Source organism: Barbus barbus, assembly GCF_936440315.1.
Source record: "Barbus barbus genome assembly, chromosome: 45".
NCBI classification, from domain to species: domain Eukaryota; kingdom Metazoa; phylum Chordata; class Actinopteri; order Cypriniformes; family Cyprinidae; genus Barbus; species Barbus barbus.
In genome coordinates, this window is record NC_136723.1 from 16629157 (window position 1) to 16648674 (window position 19518).

The following is a 19518-nucleotide window of genomic DNA, read 5'->3' on the forward strand; positions in this document are numbered from 1 at the left end:
ATTATTTGAGAAAAGGTTTGGCACTGCCGCAGCTGCTGAAAGTAGATTGCCCAATAACTAAAAAGAAATTGCAGTCTGAAACAGATGTAAAAAGTCATCACAAATGATCTTTAAGATTTCAACAGCTTCTGACGAATTAATTTCCATGTTGTTTGTGATTATTCAAAAAGTCATTTTAAGTCTTATAGAGATTTTCACATGATTAATTACTGGTCAAGGAATAGCGTAACACTGCTTGAAATACACATATCAACTATACTATTTTATACATTTTAACGAGTATTCCAGGTCTGAAAAAAAAAAATTCTAAATGTCTAGGTTTTCCATGACTGTGGGAAATGCATTTTCCCAAGGTACTTGCACTAGAAATGTTAATTTTTTTAATTGTAGTGTTTTTATATAAACTGAAATGCAAATGCTTTTTGGTTGATTAACCTTTGGAGCAGCTTGCACCCATTGCACATTCATAATGTCAAATGTCCCTAGTGAGTGGGGCAATTTAAGGGCATCAGTGCTTCTGATTGGGTGTGTATCATTCCTTGTCCGATTCATCCACTAAGTGGCCTGGTTATCCTGAGTGATAGATCGTCACAGAGGGGGAGGGTATAATATCCAGCCACTAGACTACTGGATTAAATTATGTGAAGTGCTGGTTACTGACTAGACATCTCAGTTAATTTTGTTCATCAGGTTAACAATGCTAACAATTCAACAAAAAGACCTGATCAAATGTTTGTGTCAAGCATCAGAGTCACATTTAGACAACCATGGATTTGTATTTTAGGTTTTTATTGAAGTTCACTTTGTTTTGCAGCCCACAGATGCACTTAATCTATAACTGCATTCAAGCCGTTGTGATACCGATCCAAGCAAGAGAAGACATTTAATATGCCGAATGAATCTGCGATTTCAATCATACTTTGTCCGAGTCCAAAAATAAAAACAAAGAAACAACAATGGTGCCATGGGAACCTTTGGGGCATTTAGAAATGTTTTATCACTTCTTATGTGAAGTGTAATGATCATGCAAACATCAGAGTTCTTTTATTTCTTGACCAGCTGGATTACATCCTCATCGTCTAGCACATGGTCTTTGCCAACTTTCTGCGGGTTATGCTTCACTGACGACCCCCACACCAATGCACTGCAGAGAGAAGGGAGATATAACGCTAGGCACGTTTCAACACAGGAGTATTGTACTAAAGATTTTACACACATGGTTTAAAATCTCTCTTTACTGACAAGGTATATTTAAAAAAAATCTGCACCAAATTTATTGAGACATGTAATAAACACTTTGGTAGTTTGGTTTAAGTCACTTGAAATAAAAAAAAAAAAATTATTATTATAAAACAGTGTTTCTTTCCATACCACAGTAACAGTTTCTGCCAAAATACTGTAACTACTACAGTCACTAAGAATTAAAAACTGTTGCTAAGACTTTAGACTACATAGAAAATAATGAAATATATAAATGTAAAATATGCTAATTAATTAAACCATACATTAGGGAAACACCATTAAACAGTGACAGATGGAGGCGAGTTGTACAATAACCACAGTAACTATAGCATTTTGGCAGAAACTAGTTACCATAATACATTTTTTAAAGGCATCTTAAATTTGACAGTGTTGATTGGATGTCTGTCCCTTTACAAATCAGTGCTGTTATTGTTAACTAAAACTACTCAAATTAATTTTAACTGAAATAATGTTTAAAATAAAATGCAAATACCAAACAAAACCTTGAATGAAAATTAGAAATGACTTGGTTATTTAGTTATTAAATAACTAAGTTGAAGTAAACTAAATAAATAAAACTAAACTAAATATTAAAAAATGATAACAGGACATAAAATTACTAGGGAAAAACATTTTTTTTTTAAGTGAAAATATAAAAAAGCTAATTCAAAATATTAATAGTATAAAAGCATATGAATGCTTCTATAACAACAGCGTGAAAATTTAATTAATAAAAGACTAAATTTAAGAACAAATCTAAAAGAAATATCAAATATCAATTGATCAAGGTAAGTAAAATGCAATTTCAAGGCTATTTTTAAAATTAAGGCCTCACAGGTTGAATTTAGGAACAAGGCCTTCTCAAAAGAAGGGAACAACACACTGTAACCTTAGAAGGGAGTTGAGAAGTTTAGTGAGTTTACTGTGCTCATGTGAGAAATAAAGATAAATAGTGCTGCAATTACATCAGAGCCTTTCACTATCAGGAATTTAAAGCTGCAGTCCATAAGTTTGGCCTCTTTGTCGCCACCTGTTTGAAAACCTGGAATTGCAGCTCTGCAGAATTATCTTCCGTGCCTGGGGTTGTGAGTTGGCAAGGCTCCAGCGCGGATTAATCTAATGTTTTGAGGAGTCAGTCACCGCACCGGTATGAATATTTACTGTACTTCGCAATCACAGATTCTAGCCTACGTCTTGGAATATGACCCAAATAAGAATTTTAACCATATATTGTCATCTAAACAAGTAACAAGTCTGCCATGCTTGTTCTGCCCAATTGAGGAAAAAAACTACCATAAATCGCGCTACCAATGGTGATTAAATCTAACGATCGGTTAGCTCATATAACATCAAACTATGCAAACTATTATTGTTATACTTTATTCTCAAATTATTAATGTTAACAACATCAGCATTGCGAGACTATGAGTATAGTGTGTATTAGTGTGTAATTTCAATTTCTGTACAGTCTAATCTCACTGTCATGCCATTCGAATTTCATATTAAGAAATTCTTTTAACCCAAAAAGAAAATTATACTAATTTCAAACTGGTTTTCTTTAAAATACAAATCTTTTGTAAGGCTATCCGTAATCAGAAGCACATTTAAAACTGGAATATAATTTAATTTCATTCACATATGTTTCATAAACACAATTCTTTTTGGCTCAATCCGCCATCAAAATGATAAATTTAATTATTCCAGCTGCTGTGAGAGAAGGCTAAACGATCCGGCACCTGCAGGATTCTCACAAGCGATAGCCTACTAGCCGGGAGAACTTCTTTATGTTTACAGACGTGAGGTAATGATGCAGTGCCATGCTCGAATCTCCCGCGAAAACCATACCACTCAAATTAGAAAACATTATTATAAGCTAACCGTTGTGAATCGGGCTAAAGTAAGGCGATAGTTTTGAACACTGGCTGGTTATGTACTTGCTCAAATATTGATTTCGGATCATTTTTAACAAAACAAAAAAGTTATGGACTGCAGCTTTAAATCAGATCTTATTATCTGGATCTCAACACAAATGAACAATGACATACGGCAGAAAGGGAAATCCATAATCACTTTACATTCTAAATGTCTTATGGCTTCAATGCAACCTTTACTAAGTGAAAAGAAATCAATGACATTAACCGTCTCAGTCCATAAGTAAAAAATAAACGTTTAAAAAATACACAGGTCTCCTTGAATGTTTTAAAGTCACTTACTATTTTAATTCTTTGATGAGGTTTTTGTGAATCTTTAAGCAGAAGTCCTCAACAGATGTCTTCCCATCTGGAAGTACTACAGGTGATGTGTAATCAGGAAGCTGTCCTTTTGGCTTTGTGTAGCTGTGAATCATCAGTAAGAGTTATTATACATTCTGCTCTGACTTTATGATACATCTGAAGACGGGCAGTGAGCACTAGACAGCAGAGCATTATGATCTTTTATGGTATATTACGTTTCTGTAAGCTTCACACAGGAGACATTTTCACTCAAAGTGACATTTCAGTATACACCGAGTACAGCAAATCACTTTTTTTTTAAAATTACATTCCTGAAAGCTCTTCCAGAAAGTATGCAACTCAATCATGCTGCATACAAAGATACGATTCACTGACAAAATTCTAACCATGCCATCCCAGAATGCATTGCAGGTACATTTGACTCACATGCGCACTAGATGCAGGTAGTCCCAGAGCTTTTCCAACAGGTCGTCAAAGTTCCAGCGGTGGTGAGCTGAGATCGGCACGCAGTGAGGGATTTTGTAGATAACGTCCAGCTCCTCAATGGAGATCTGGTCGATTTTGTTGAGTACATAGATGCAAGGGATGTAAACTCTGGAGAGGAGAGTAAGAACCATGTGAAAAATCTCTTCTAAATGGTAATGACTGAGTATGGAGGACGTGAAGATGTCCTACCGGTTTCCCTCGACCACATCAATAAGGTCATCGGCTGTAGCATCGCTTCGTATGGTTATATCCGCATTGTGGATCTTGTACTCGGAAAGGATGCTTTTCACAGTCTCACCATCTAGCTCACTTTGAGCACACTAAAACAAAAGCATGATGAAAACTTTCAACATGATTGATCTGATTCATAACACTAAGAAATGAAATTAGCATTCTCCTGCAGGCCTAAGACGTAAATAAAATGGTTTGTAATGAAGAAATGACTTGAACAAGTAAAAAGCTGATCTGCTGTTCCATGTCAACTTCAAATTTCAAATGTTTTTGATTAAATATTTCAAAGACATTTAGCATTTACTTAAATTTTTACCATTTATTATTTAATTAATATAGGAACATAGTCTATTAGATTTTGCCAATTAGTAGTTAGTGCTAGACTAATGCAAATTATAATCAACTGCTTTAATAGAAATATGGTCACTGAAATAAAGTCACTCAATTTCAAAAATATTCCAATAAATTAACACCTCTTGGATTAATTTTAAATTTACTGTTAAATTTCTATGTTCAGACATCTCCAGCTAATATATCATATCAAATCATATTTTTACATTTTATATATGTTCATTTTATGCAAGAAAAGTGACCCAAACTTTAACAATACTTTTTATAAAATTATAAATTTATGCAATAGAGGCTAATAGCACTCTGAAGTCGTACAGTTGCGGTGAAGTTGATTCCGCCCTTGTCTTTCTTCTTGAAGCCAATATTTGGTGGTTGCTTGTTGAGTCGGATGCCAAAACCTTCCAACTCGTGTTCAATGAGCTTCTTGTGTCCGAGAGGCTTCAGAACGTCTAAGACGATCAGGATAAGGTTGCAAGTGCGAGCAACTGTTGGAAGGAGACAAGGTCAGGGAAAGTGAATGTGACTGGTAATACAGCACACTAAAAACATAGCAAATGTGCTAAAAGTATCTTTAACTAACAGTCTGCAAGGAATAGTTGCTGCAAGTAATAATTTGCTGAAAATTTACACACCCTCAGGCCATCAAGATTCCTTCATCAGAACAGATTTGGATAAAGATAAAACAATAGTTTAAAGATAATATCGCCTTAATGATGGATTTGTTTCTAACAAACAAGAAGCTTTTCAATTCACAAGATGTTTATTGATGGACTGGAGTGGTGTGGATTATTGTGATGTTTATATCAGCTGTTTGGACTCTCATTCTGACGGCACCCATTCACTGCAGAGGATCCACTGGTGAGCAAGTGATGTAATGATAAATTTCTCCAAATTTGTTCTGATTAAGAAACAAAATCTGCATCCTGGATGGTCTGAGGGTGAGCAAATTTAATTTTTTTGATTAACTATTCCTTTAATAGTTACCAGCAATGACTTGTCGTCCTCTTCCCTTGCCATCTTTCGCCCCCTCAATGATACCTGGGAGATCCAGAAGCTAATAAAACATAAGAATAATGACATTAAAAATGGTCAAATCTCACCGACTCATTTCCTAAAAATGGTGAAGTCAGGATGTTTAACCAGGAGGAAACACCCTCAACAACCCAATTTTACAGAAAACGCTGCATTCAGTACCATCACTTTGCATGGTATATGATGAACTAGTGCAAAGAGTTTCACCTGAATTTTGGCTCCTTTATAACGGATCACACCCGGTACAGTTGTCAGTGTGGTAAACTCATAGGCAGCTACCTCAGAGTACACACCAGCCAAGTTACTCAGAAGAGTGGATTTGCCCACTGACGGGAAGCCCACAAATCCGATTCGAGCATCACCAGTTTTTGCAACATCAAAACCTGCAAGAAAAACAGGTCGGTGAAAAAACAACGCAGTAACAGACCAATTTAATCACTCAGGACCTCCTCATAATAACAGGAGCATGAAGCTCCAGAGGTGAGATATTGTAGCATCTGTATGTGATGATGGTACAGTACCAACCCTCTCCAGTGCCTCCTCCACTGCCTCCTTTAGGAGTGATGAGCTCTCTCCTCAGTTTGGCCAATCTAGCCTTCAGCAAACCCAGATGATGAGCTGTGGCCTTATTCTTCTGAGTACGAGCCATCTGCAGGACACAAACAATTCAGAAATCCGCATATTTACTATGACAATGTCAAGTCAACAATAGATTTTCACAGCTTTCATTATTATGTAACATTTAAAAGCTCAGTTTATTGAATCTCGAAGTCATTTTTCTGTAATCCAGATGGGTTCACTGTTGAATGGGCTTGGCGCTAAAGTGCTAACGGCTAGTTTTCATATAACGTTATTGGTATTCACGTCAACCCACCTCGTTCTCGATTTCGGCTATTTTGGCGAGTAAACTCATTTTGGCGTTGGTCCTTTCAAAGTCGTCACTTGAAAAAATAAAAACTTGATGTTAATAATCAGTTATAGCTTGTTGGCTCAAAAGCACACCGTTGTCATGCTTTGCCATGAGTTCACGCCACGCTCAGTTCTCGCGATGTTTTCCTCTTCCCGTGTCTGACAAAAGGGCTCCGCCTACTGGTAAGGAGTGAGTACTTACAGTTCTTCTTTTCCAGAGATGTTTCGGAATATCAAGCTTAAAATGTCAAAACAGACAGATACTGAAAAAGTATTCTGATTTTAAAAAAACAACAACAACAAAAAAACTTTTTTCAACAAGGCTATTTTGCTGCATTATGTGCATTGGACATGTGACGCATTTTAAGTAGGAAACTTATAATTGCATTGTGGCTGGACTATCTGGTTAGCAGCAGAGCCGTCGAGAAACCTGTTTGTGTCTGCAAGCTAAAAATGCTGCTTTATCAGGCTTATCAAAAAATTTGAAATAATTATTTAGTCACTATGTGATCTCAAAACCAACCTGGTGTGGATGAATAATGTCCTCATTTGGATAAAAGCGTCTGCTAAATGACTAAATGTAATATAATGTAAACGAATCACAAAAATGTAGGCCTACTATAATATAATTAATATAATGTCAAATGTTTTATACTTATCGAGCGTAAGACAATGTAAAATATAAATACTACATCTTCCAAGTAAATAGCCTACTGTGTTAAGCAAAAATAATTTTGATTGGACAAAAAAAAAAAAAAAGTATCCACCCCTGATTACAATGTGAGTAGGCTAGTCAATTTTATTTATTTATTTTTTCTGTTTTCCAGAAAACCGTACATTTTACAGCCTATGTGACCCTGGATCACAAAACCAGTCTTAAGTCGCTGGGGTATATTTGTAGCAACAGACAAAAATACATGGTATGGGTCAAAATTATAGATTTTTCTTTTATGCCAAAAATCATTAGGATATTAAATAAAGATCATGTTCCATGAGGAAGAATAAATTTCCTGCCGTAAATATATCAAAACTTAATTTTTGATTAGTAATATGCATTGTTAACTTCATTTGGACAACTTTAAAGGCAATTTTCTCAATGTTTAGATTTTTTTTGCACCCTCAAGATTTTCAAATAGTTGTATCTCAGCCAAATATTGTCCTATCCTAACAAACCATACAACCAATGGAAAGCTTCTAAATTCAGCTTTCAGATGATCTGTTATGACTGGTTTTGTGGTCCATGGTCACATACAGTGGATATAAAAGGTGTTTATATCCACCCCTGTTGAAATGCCAGGTTTCTGTGGTGTAAAAAAATGAGACCAAGATAAATCATTTCAGAACTTTTTCAACCTTTAATGTAAACTATAACCTGTATAACTCAATCAACAAACTACAAACTACAACAAACTGAAATCTTTTAGGAAAGGGGCAGTAAAAATAAAAAAATTAAATAATGTGCATAAGTGTGTACACCCTCTTATAACTAAGGATATGGCTGTGTTCAGAATTAAGCAATCACATTCAAACTCATGTTAAATAGGAGTCAGTACACACCTGCCATCATTTAAAGTGCCTCTGATTGAACCCAAATAAAGTTTAGCTGTTCTAGTAGGCTTTTCCTGACATTTTCTTAGTCGCATCTTAAAGCAAAAGCCATGGTCCGCAGAGAGCTTCCAAAGCATCAGAGGGATCTCATTGTTGAAATGTATCAGTCAGGAGAAGGGTACAAAAGAATTTCCAAGTGAAGGCAGCCATCATCAAGTGGAGAAAATCTGGCGCAAAAGTGATATTACCAAGCAATGGATGTCCCTCCAAAACTGATGATAAGATGAGAAGAAAACTGGTCAGGGAGTCTTCCAAGAGGCAGGAACATTAAAGGAGCTGCAGGAATTTCTGGCAAGTACTGGCTGTGTAGTATATGTGACAACAATCTCCCGTATTCTTCATACACCGAACAAAATTATAAATGCAACACTTTTGTTTTTGCCCCCATTTTTCATGAGCTGAACTCAAAGATCTAAGACTTTTTCTATGTACACAAAAGGCCTATTTCTCTCAAATATTGTTCACAAATGTGTCTAAATCTGTGTTAGTGAGCAGTTTGCCTTTGCCGAGATAATCTATCCACCTCACAGGTGTGGCATATCAAGCTGATTAGACAGCATGATTATTGCACAGGTGTGCCTTAGTCTGGCCACAATAAAAGGCCACTCTAAAATGTGCAGTTTTATCACACAGCACAATGCCACAGATGTCGCAAGTTTTGAGGGAGTGTGCAATTGGCATGCTGACTACAGGAATGTTCACCAGAGCTGTTGCCCGTGAATTGAATGTCATTTCTCTACCAGTCTCCAAAGGCATTTCAGAGAATTTGGCTGTACATCCAACCGGTCTCACAACCGCAGACTATGTGTAACCACACCAGCCCAGGACCTCCAAATCCAGCATCTTCACCTCCAAGATCGCCTGAGACCAGCCACCCGGACAGCTGCTGCAACAATCGGTTTGCATAACCAAAGAATTTCTGCACAAACTGTCAGAAACCGTCTCAGGGAAGATCATCTGCATGCTCGTCGTCCTCATCGGGGTCTCGACCTGACTGCAGTTCATCATCGTAACCGAATTGAGTGGGCAAATGCTCAAATTGGATGGCTTCTGGTACTTTGGAGGTGTTCTCTTCACGGATGAATCCCGGTTTTCACTGTACAGGGCAGATGGCAGACAGCGTGTATGGCGTTGTGTGGGTGAGCGGTTTGCTGATGTCAACGTTGTGGATTGAGTGGCCCATGGTGGCGGTGGGATTATGGTATGGGCAGGCGTATGTTATGGACAACGAACACAGGTGCATTTTATTGATGTCATTTTGAATGCACAGAAATACCGTGACGAGATCCTGAGGCCCATTGTTGTGCCATTCATCCACGACCATCACCTCACGTCGCAGCATGATAATGCACGGCCCCATGTTGCAAGGATCTGCACACAATTCCTGGAAGCTGAAAACATCCCAGTTCTTGCATGGCCAGCATACTCACCGGACATGTCACCCATTGAGCATGTTTGGGATGCTCTGGATCGGTGGCAAGAAAAACTTCCAAGCCCGGCTAAATTTAGCAAAAACACGTTTTAAGTTTCCCAAAAAGCATGTAGGAAAATTTGTCATGGTCTGATGAAACCAAGGTTTAACTTTTTGGTCATAATTCTAAAAGGTATGTTTGGCAAAAAAACAACACTGAACATCACCAAAGGAACACCATATCCACAGTGAAGCATGGTGGTGGGTGGCAGCATCATGCTTTGTGGCAGTTTTTCTTCAGCTGGAACTGGGGCCTTAGTCAAGGTGGAGGGAATTATGAACAGTTCTAAATACCAGTCAATATTGGCACAAAACCTTCAGGCTTCTGCTAGGAAGCTGAAGATGAAGAGGAACTTCATCTTTCAGCATGACAACGACCCAAAGCACACATCCAAATCAACAAAAGAATGGCTTCACCAGAAGAAGATTGAAGTTTTGGAATGGCCCAGCCAGAGCCCAGACCTGAAACCTACTGAAAATCTGTGGGGTGATCTGAAGAGGGCTGTGCACAGGAGATGCCCTCGCAATCTGACAGATTTGGAGCATTTTTGCAAGAGGGCAAATATTGCTAAGTCAAGATGCGTCATGCTGATAGACTCATACCCAAAAAGACTGAGTGGTGTAATAAAATCAAAAGGTGCTTCAACAAAGTATTAGTTTAAGGGCGTGCAACCACATTACGTTTTTTATTTTTACTCCCCCTTAAAAGATTTCTGTTTGTTTTTTAATTGAGTTTTACAGGTTATAGTTTACATTAAAGGTGGAAAAAGTTCTGAAATTATTTATTTTCGTCTAATTTTTTACACCACAGAAACCTGGCATTTTAACAGGGGTGTGTAGACTTTTTATATCCACTGTATCTGCTAACTGTTCTATAGATAACCTCAAAGCTAACACAACTCAATACTGCATTAAACAAATAAAACATCAATGTTCAAACAACACACACTTAATTTTATGTTAAATAGTTTCATTTTATTGTTTATATTCATTTTGCATACAGTATTTAATCACTCATAGTTTCTATGTTGGTGAAATAGCTGGATCCACCATTGTTCTGTTGACATTACACCCTGGGATGTGTTGTTGCTGGGCCAGGTCATGAAATGCACCAATATATCCAACATGAACCCATCATATATCTTTAGAATCTAAAGTGCACAGATCTATCAATAACATGCTATCAATAAATGATAGTAAATTATGGTGAACCGGTCATAATCTCACCTACAATAAATAGTCTTATGGTAATCAATTCTTTGCATCAGACAGACATTTGTGTTTATATTATGAAAGACGTGAGACCGATTGATCGGAAAATAAGCATGAGACTTCTTTATTTTGATTTGTGCTGTGGAGTTGTTTGACCTTTAACACCAGAAAACAGGCTGAATTCACAGGGCCATCCCAGAGAAATACATTACAGTACAATAGTACGGCTTACTGGGAAATCTTAAGATCTTCCACGGTACCATCCGTTTCCCTACTTTCTACCCATTTTGAAAGCTTTGGTTCTACATTCCACGTCCACACTCAAATACAGTTCTTTACCACACATCCTTTGAGAAAGACATCCGCATTTGGAGATGTGCTTGTCCTCGTTGAAATACAAAAATAGGCATTTCCAAACATATACAAGATAGTTGCTGCTCTTAAACAGATCTACATCTATAAATAGCATCCGTTAGATCTCGTCTCGTCTTGAAGACCGTTTAAGCATAAAGCACACAGTGAACCGAGAGAGTTTCCCCTCAGCTACTCCATAAAGATACATCAATCGCTGTTGGAACTAATGGAGACGTTGGTGCAATAACAGCAGCGATCTAACATCTACATTGTAAGCACAGTCATTTCAGTTGAGGTCTCATTTGCTGCCCTTGCCTTAGCCTACACAATCATTATCGTTGTACATTCTGGCCATTATCCTATGACTAAAGGTGTCTTTCTATTTGAATGAGCAACTTAAATTCATATTATAGTCAGTAAGCGTTGAAGTGCATTGATAAAAAGTGCAAGTATAGATTCAGATGCATTCATTTCGAGAGGAGTAAATTGTTTGCAACATGGCCCCCGGAATAGTCACTTTTAGAGGGCTTATAACAGAAGATCACTACAGGTGATGCTGTTTCCCAACCTAAAAGATATATGCTTTCCTTTGAGAGTGTAAATCTAGGGTTTTTGCTATTTGGACAGGAAGGGGAGGCATTCCTCATCTGCCCCTGTCTTGGGTTCAGACATGCTATTCGTTCCTCAATAAAGAGTTATTAATGCCTGTTGATTCAAAGAACAGGTCAGATCTCATTCACATATGCAGAGACAGACATTTCGGTAGGAAGCACTAGTCTGGCACTATTCGGTGCCGTTTGAGGTCGTCACATTGCTTTCCTGAATTAAGTCCCCCGGGAGGACTTGCTCACCTGATATCTTTCCATCATTAGTTACTGAGAAAAGTCTCTCTGTGATCCTGTCAACAGAGAAACAGCATCATTTATTGAGGTGTAAAAAAAAATTGACAAGATATGTGTGGAAGTTTCCATTTCAACCGCATTATCCCCGGTAACCTCTGATGTTGTCATCAGAATTTGGATAATACTTTATTGAAACCATAAGGCTTTACAGTAAAATGCAACTTGGCCATATGATGGCGAAAGTCTTCTCCGGAGATGCTGGCTGGGTTGGTAGCTCTAGCTGCTCTCAGAGGAAGTGGGCGGCGCGGTGGAAGACGATCGGCGCCGGGAGACGGACTGCGAGCGGTCGTGGCTGTGTTTGTCATAGGGCTGGAGTTGCACCTCCAGGAAGTCCCGGTGTTGCTGGCTGATCACCTGACTGATGAGGGCTGGAAGTGCCTGTAAGTTGCTGAGCAACGTTTCCAGTTTGGTCTCCAGCAGCGCAATCCTCTTTTCCATGTCCTCGCCCCGCTCGTTCAGGTCCGAGACCAGGTCGTACATGATGTTTTGAGTCTGAGGTGAAGCGAGGGAGAGGTTAAAATTAACAGAGATTCATAAATAATCGGGTGTTGTAAGTCTAGTGCTGCTTGATCAGGTTTTATTAAACATCTTTTAAAAGATGACAAAATCTGTCATGTCACAAAGGACATGTCGAACCCAGCTGCATGTGACAGGTGCTCTAAAAACCACTTGGGTGATGGGAAATGCCCTGATGAGAAATGTACCGTCCATATTTTTAGACATCTCAATTCCCCCTACCAACGACATAAAAGGTCTTTCATGACATTGCATCATGCGCACAAATTTCAAACTCAGACATCTTGTTACAAGCAACTCAGTGTAGGCCTACATAACAAACATTAAAAGACACTAGAAACTTTTATTTTAGCATTGTTATCAACTGAAAATTCACTTTCAACTGCGAGACAATGCTTGCTATTCACTCAGAATTTCTAAGGTGTTGCTATGCATTGCTAAGGTGTAGCGACAGACTGATGATCAGTTTGACCGATACTTCTTTTTACCAATATTCATAATTTTGTCTAAAAGTTTCACCGATATTCAGATTATTGTTAATATTGGTAAAATACAGGTCAAACTGATAATTGGCACTGAATATTACTATAATACTTTTTTGAATATTGGTAAAACCAATATTTTTTAACAATATTAACAAAATTCTGAATATCGGTTAAGTTCAAAGTAAAAATATCACAAAAGTGGAATATCCATAAAAATATCAGTCAAACCATTTTTTGGGCCCTGAACCTTAGCAATGCATAATGCTTAATCTTTTTTTAATATCGAGTCTAGTGATAAATAGCACTATTTGGTGGGGGGAACACTAGAAATAATATTTCTTTACAGATTACTTTACAGATAAAGTAGCTTATTTATTGTGCTATCAGAATATGTTTTCCAAATTATAAATTAGAAATGTGTAGCTTACTAATAACATATTAATAATGATCAATTTATACAGCATTTCAGCGGTCACTCAATCTCTTGTAAGGTGTACTAAGAGTTTTATATTTTTAGCAGATTATTGTGTGGCTGCTTACTTATTTAAATCAAAAAGATAATCACACTTATATTCCGGTCTCTAGAAATGGCTCAGCTTCCTCCTACTACACATCTTCCCTTAACAAGTCACATGATTTGAAACATAATTCATGCCTGTAGTCGGTAACGGTGTGGGATGAGTTATGCAATGTAGTTTAATACTTTGGCTTAGAGGTTTGTTCAAATCTCTCACCATAAGTATGAGCAATAGTGACACTTGTCTTAGCAAACACTACTAAAAATGAAGAAACTGTCTTTAAATAATATCATTATTCTAAAAAGTAACAAAACAACTTGAAAAATGAACAGATCACAGGTGTGGAAACAAAAGTTGCAGACGCACCATATCAGGGACCGCAGGCTTTCTGAAGGTTGCAGAAGCACTGCAGCTGCATTAGTTATTTTAAGCTGCATTATAGGATTCATTGCCACTGGGAGAAGCTGCAACCATGATTAATGTTATACCGCCCTCTGATGGTGAGAGGCAATTACGGCAATGATAAAAGGAGACAGAAACCTGTATGAGTCATATCACATCATGCTCCGCCTCAATGTCATCCTCTCTGGTTTCTTTGGGAGGCGCTGGACAGGAGGGTAATTGGGTAACACTAACTAATGACTCTCACGGCAAAGCCCCGACAGAGGTTGCTGGAATATGACCACTGCAGATGTTTGAATGTCACAGCTCGGGCGTGAGAGCAAGTGTGCGCTCGTGCGAGATGCTGTTCCAGCTGACTCATCAGATCTCAAGTATATTCCTTTCCCAGGTTGCTGTGGGTTTTACAGAGTCAGGCTGGCAGCATGCCTGGTGTTCCCCAAGGCTCGCTCTTTAGTCCGTCTAAAAAATGGCCGTGAGGGAAGTGCAAATGCAGGGTTTCAAATTTATCAGGCTATTTTAACATCTCAGGTATCCCATCAGTTATTCTTTTTTTCTAAGGAGATGAAAGCTTTTCCAGACCATTAAGCAGCATGATGAATTGTTCATAGCAAGAGGGAAATAAATAGCAAAAGTGAACATGAGGACGTTTCGTAAAGGAAATATAATAAATTAACTGACATCAACCATATGCTTAGTTGCTCTTTGCAAGGAAACAAATTATCATTACCACATACTGAAACCATATTGTAGACAAAGAAAAAAAACAAATCAAATGATAAAATCTTGTCTGTTCATTTGACACCTGTAGACTTACAATATATTAAAATTCACACTAAAACACAAACAGACCTCCAAAATTCCGTCATGCATTAGTTAAACATTCACTCAAAGGTATCTTACCTTTGCAAGGTCCACTAGAGAGTTTGCTTGGTCATTCAGCTTGCGTTGCTCCATTTTTACACTTCTTAATCTGAACACAAGACCATTCAGAGTCCAATAGCGGCAAGCGGTCAGTACAAAAATCTTTTGACAGGTTCTCCATTCACAAGCCACACATTTCGGAAGCACTCCTAGGACATGCACAAGACATGAGGAGAGAATGCAGGGATTGAAGGAGGACTGAGGCGCATGCAAGTTAAAACTTCAGTGGGAAGAGGCTGTGGACGAGGAACGTCGCTTCTTTTCTGAAGGATATTCTTTTCCACACCTCTTACAGGAACAAAGCAATGCTTTATCAACATCTGATGGAAATTATGAAAATATAATGACCTTATTGATGCATACAAAAGTACACCTGAAGCTCTGATGAGAGATTTTCTACACTCTCAGAAATAAAGGTATAAAAGCTGTCACTGGAGCGGTACCTTTGCTTGCACCTAAACGGTCCATTTTGGTACCTTAAAGGTACATATTAGTACTTAAAGTGTACATATTAGAACCTAATAGATATAAAAGTGTACCTTTTAGTAGGTACTGCCCCAGTGACAGCATTTGTACCTTTATTTCTGAGAGTGTAGTTATTAGTGAGGAATTGATGATATATTAGAAAACTTCCAAAAATAAATAAATAAAAACCTACAGAGTGTACTTCATATTTATAGTACTTTACAAAATTTAAATGATAGGTCAGTCTCTTCTGGTTATTTTATTACATCAAAATGACTACATCAAGAGGATATTTAGAGTTTATTTTCATATTTAGGGGGGAAATCATGATTGTGTTTACAGTAATATGCTTATCATAGACGTCTATGGGGCCAGGCTTCAAATGTTAAAATATACATTGCACACATAAAATATGTTTTTTACAATTCTTTACAGTGACACTAGTAAAACTGTGTACTAACCTTGTCTGTACGCAGTTATATCCGATATTTCATGACTATGTACAACCACTGAACCCAGTAATGTTCAAATTATATTTGTAAGGGTATGAAATGTGCCATTTAAATATTTTACATTGATTTTTTATGTGACTTACAAATAAGGACATTATCTTTTGTTAAATTACACAAATAAAAATGTACACATAAACCCACAGGGATTTAGACATAAATAAAAATACATAATAAAAAGATCTGCTTGTATCAGTTATTATAGTAAAAATTACATACTATTATATTTTATATATATTTTTGTATTTCCTTTCATTTTAATTTTAATAAAAGTTTTATTAATTTCGTTGCATTTTTTTTTGTGTCTATATAGTTTTTCTTTTTAATTTTCTGCTTTTTATTTTTTATTTTTAAGTAACAAATTGTTTTATGCTTTTAGTTTAATATAGTGAAGTACATACTCGGAATTCGTGCTCTGCATTTAACCCATCCAACATGCACACACAGCAGTGAACACACACCCGGAGCAGTGGGCAGCCATTTATGCTGCGGTGCCCGGGGAGCAGTTGGGGGTTCGGTCCCTTGCTCAAGGTCCCTTGCTCAAGGGCACCTCAGTCGTGGTATTGAGGGTGGAGAGAGCGCTGGACATTCACTCCCCCCACCTACAATCCCTGCCGGCCCAAGACTCGAACCCGCAACCTTTGGATTACGAGTCCGACTCTCTAACCATTAGGCCACGACTTCCCGCGGCATAATATAATAACCCTGGTTAGTCCAGGTGATATGTGAAAATAATGTTCACTTTTTCATAAAAGCATGAAACTTGATACACTTAGTTTGCAGCCCTAAACATTTTCAGAAATGGAGGCATTGTAAAAACACCTTGTGGTTGCCATGGCGACCATTTTACTTTCCGCCACAACCAAATGATGTATTTTGTGTCAAATCTCCTGAACCAAACATGATAACACGGAAAAGGTGATGTCTACCCCTATGTTCTGATGGTCAAGGATTACAATGATACCATATACAGCAACATAAACTGTTCAGATGAAGAGTTAATGGTGAAATCAGCAATGTAAGAAGGAAATAACAGTATCACAGCATTTACAAAAGTCCATAGTATGGCTATTAATTTTTTCTTTCTTTGATAATTAACTAAAATTGTATTCAATAATACATTAAAAGATTGTTTTCAAGAATACTATCATATATTTCAGAGATAGCCCTATTAAAAAATCATTTCAGGTAAGTGTATTTTTCCTTACCTCTCAGGCAGAGTAAGGTAGGCGGTAGTATATTTCCAATACATTCTTGTTCTCTCTCAACAACACTCTTAAGATCACACGCAGACGGCAACACAATCAGGTGAACAGTTAATGGTTAATTTAGTGACTTTATGAGAAGGATTACAATGAAATCTCAGAAGATGCATTATGAAATTTCAGACATATTTCATGTAAACTTAATTTAGAATCACTCTTTGGGGCCAGAGTTGTCTATTATGTTGTCCACAAGGGGGAAGCCAGAGTCCTGCATGCGGGCGAGTATCGCAGGTGAATGGCTAATATTTAATGTAACGGGTGGAATAATATTTATGTGTAGGGTGTGGTGTGGGTGCGGGCCGGACGGTGACAAGCATGAGTGGGTTACGGGTCCAATAACCAAGACTATTTCGATTCAGTCCAGTACGCGCTGAGCAATGGAGCCAATTACGCTGCCACTGATTGACAGTTGTAGTGATTATATTAAAGGGGGCGCGCTTTGCTTTATTTCTGTATTTAATGTATTCATAATTTGAATAAAAATTTTAATAAATGAGTTTTTTCTACCTCATGTAGGAGATTTAATGCAGGGGCGGTTCGGGTCCCAGTTTTTATGTCAAATGGGTCAGGTATAGGATTAAATTAGTGCTGCTGTCAGATAAAGTGTCGGGTGTTCTGTTAATTACTGCAAGTGTTGGATGATCATTTCACCAGCCAGGAAAGGTGAACGAAAATGCCTCTCTGTGATGTTACCACGACGCATCACTTACTTACAGATCTCAGGCTTCTGGAGGGGATGTAGATTGGTAAGAGTGAGGAGGAAGTAGGAGGGTGCTGAGCCTGTGGCTGTTATGTAAACAAAAATCAATGTCTTGAACTTGATGCGAGCTGCAACCGGTAGACAGTGCAGGGAGATAAAGAGTGGTGTGATGTGGGCCCTTTTGGGCTCATGAAGACCAGTCGTGTCACTGCATTCTGAAACATTTGTCGAGGTTTGATTGCGCATGATGGAAGTCCAGCTAGAAGAACACTGCAATAGTCCAACCTTAAAATGACAAGGGTCTGGGCAAGAAGTTGTTCAGCATGCTCTGTTTGGAAGGGCCTGATCCTCCTGATGTTGTGCAATGCAAACATGATCGAGCTCTTTACAATATTGTCCTTGGAGGTCAGCTGGTCACCAAAGAATAATTTTTGATGAACCTAGCAGGATGATGAAATGAATGATGAAGTAGAGTCGGCGTGGCAAGGAAAACGAAAAGCTCAATCGTTGCCAGGTTGAACTGCAGGTGATGTTCCTTCATCCATGCCGAGATGTTTGCCAGGCAGCTTGAGATCCATGCAGCTACTATTGGATTGTCTGGTTGAAACGAATGATAGAGCTGTATGTCATCAATGGTCAAATTTGGTAGGAGAAACCATGTGCTTGTATAATGGGTCCCAGTGATGTAGTGTATATGGTGAAGAACTGATCCCCAAGGAAGCCCTGTGGCCAATTGATGTTCTTTGGATACCGCTCCTCCCCAGGAAACCCTGAAAGACCTACCTGTGAGATAGGATTCAAACCAGAGGAGTGCAGATCCGGTGATGGTAGACAGGATAATCTGATGATTCACAGTATCAAAAGTGGCAGATATAAAAACAGAATAAGAACTGATGTTTTGGAATCAGCTTTCTCTATCTGCAGGGCAACAGTGACCGACAGCAAAGCAGTCTCAGTTGAACAGCCGCTGCTGAAACCTGATTGGTTAACGTTCATTTGGTCATTCCGTGAAAGAAATAGTGTAACTGTGTCTATAAAGGTGTAAACCAAATGGTCCATTCCATTAGAATAACAAAGGAACGGCATTCCTCAGGAACGTCTTGTAGATTGCAGGATCTCCAGCGGGAAGGTTCTAACAGTATTGTTACTAGCCCTTTTGTCTTCAGGTATAAAATTATATCCCACAGTCAGAACTTTGGGAGAAGCTAGGATTCATTCAAGGGTTAAGATTGTTTGAAGGAAGACACGCTAACATCGCTATTGTAGAACTGCTACACAATCAATAAATTCTTCTCCCCACTAAAATTTTGGTCAAGCCTACTTTATTTTTTATATTAGAGAAATCCATTACATTGGTGAGCCACCCAAAAGACTGCTCAGCAAAAATACAGTAAAGATGATGATACATGGGGCAACTTTTTAGGTTAGAACGGGTAGTATGCACTGGCCTGTCTAGACAGATATTGTCTTGACATGAAGTTAAAGTGGACTAATTGAAAAAGAACAACTGCACACTCACTTAAGGATAATAAATAGCCTATGCTTAAGTGAGTGTGCAGTTGTTCAATTAGATCATATTTTTTCCGTCAACTTGCACCTCTATAGGTGTGCGTTTGCTTTGCCTCACTTGCTTAATGAAGTTAAAGTGGATCATAAAGTGTACCCAGTACCCAGAAAAAGCACTATACAAATGTAACGAATTAAT

General features: G+C 38.0%; 2 protein-coding genes across 3 annotated transcripts in view; both read right to left on the reverse strand.

The window, feature by feature from the left end:
- Nucleotides 1-769: 769 nt before the first annotated feature.
- LOC306864059 (developmentally-regulated GTP-binding protein 1-like) lies at nucleotides 770-6657 on the reverse strand. The gene is made up of 9 exons (XM_079407761.1): nucleotides 6451-6657; nucleotides 6102-6225; nucleotides 5784-5959; nucleotides 5529-5598; nucleotides 4860-5029; nucleotides 4152-4282; nucleotides 3903-4070; nucleotides 3456-3578; nucleotides 770-1144 (listed from the first exon to the last, which is right to left on the reverse strand). Exons 1-9 carry the CDS (start codon nucleotides 6487-6489, stop codon nucleotides 1045-1047), a joined length of 1101 nt encoding a protein of 366 aa, XP_079263887.1. The 5' UTR covers nucleotides 6490-6657; the 3' UTR covers nucleotides 770-1044.
- A 3864-nt stretch (nucleotides 6658-10521) lies between these two features.
- LOC306864229 (small conductance calcium-activated potassium channel protein 2-like) overlaps nucleotides 10522-19518 on the reverse strand; it is a 42881-nt gene continuing 33884 nt past the window's right edge. Inside the window, exons 7-8 of one of the 2 annotated variants that reach the window (XM_079408077.1) lie at nucleotides 14854-14923; nucleotides 10881-12524 (exon numbers count right to left, since the gene is read on the reverse strand). In XM_079408077.1, the coding sequence (XP_079264203.1) occupies nucleotides 12249-12524; nucleotides 14854-14923 (346 nt within the window). In that variant the 3' untranslated portion in view covers nucleotides 10881-12248. Of the gene's footprint in view, nucleotides 12525-14853; nucleotides 14924-19518 lie in introns of both variants that reach the window. The other variant, XM_079408076.1, reaches the window with a different exon arrangement.

Coding starts and splice junctions, on each gene's coding strand:
- LOC306864059 (XM_079407761.1), bottom strand. CDS start 6,489: ATGAGTTTACTCGCCAAAATAGCCGAAATCGAGAACGAG. Junction 5,030..5,528: donor AGGACGACAAGTCATTGCTG/GTAACTATTAAA, acceptor TCCTTCCAACAG/TTGCTCGCACTTGCAACCTT. Junction 1,145..3,455: donor CTCATCAAAGAATTAAAATA/GTAAGTGACTTT, acceptor TTCTCTCTGCAG/TGCATTGGTGTGGGGGTCGT.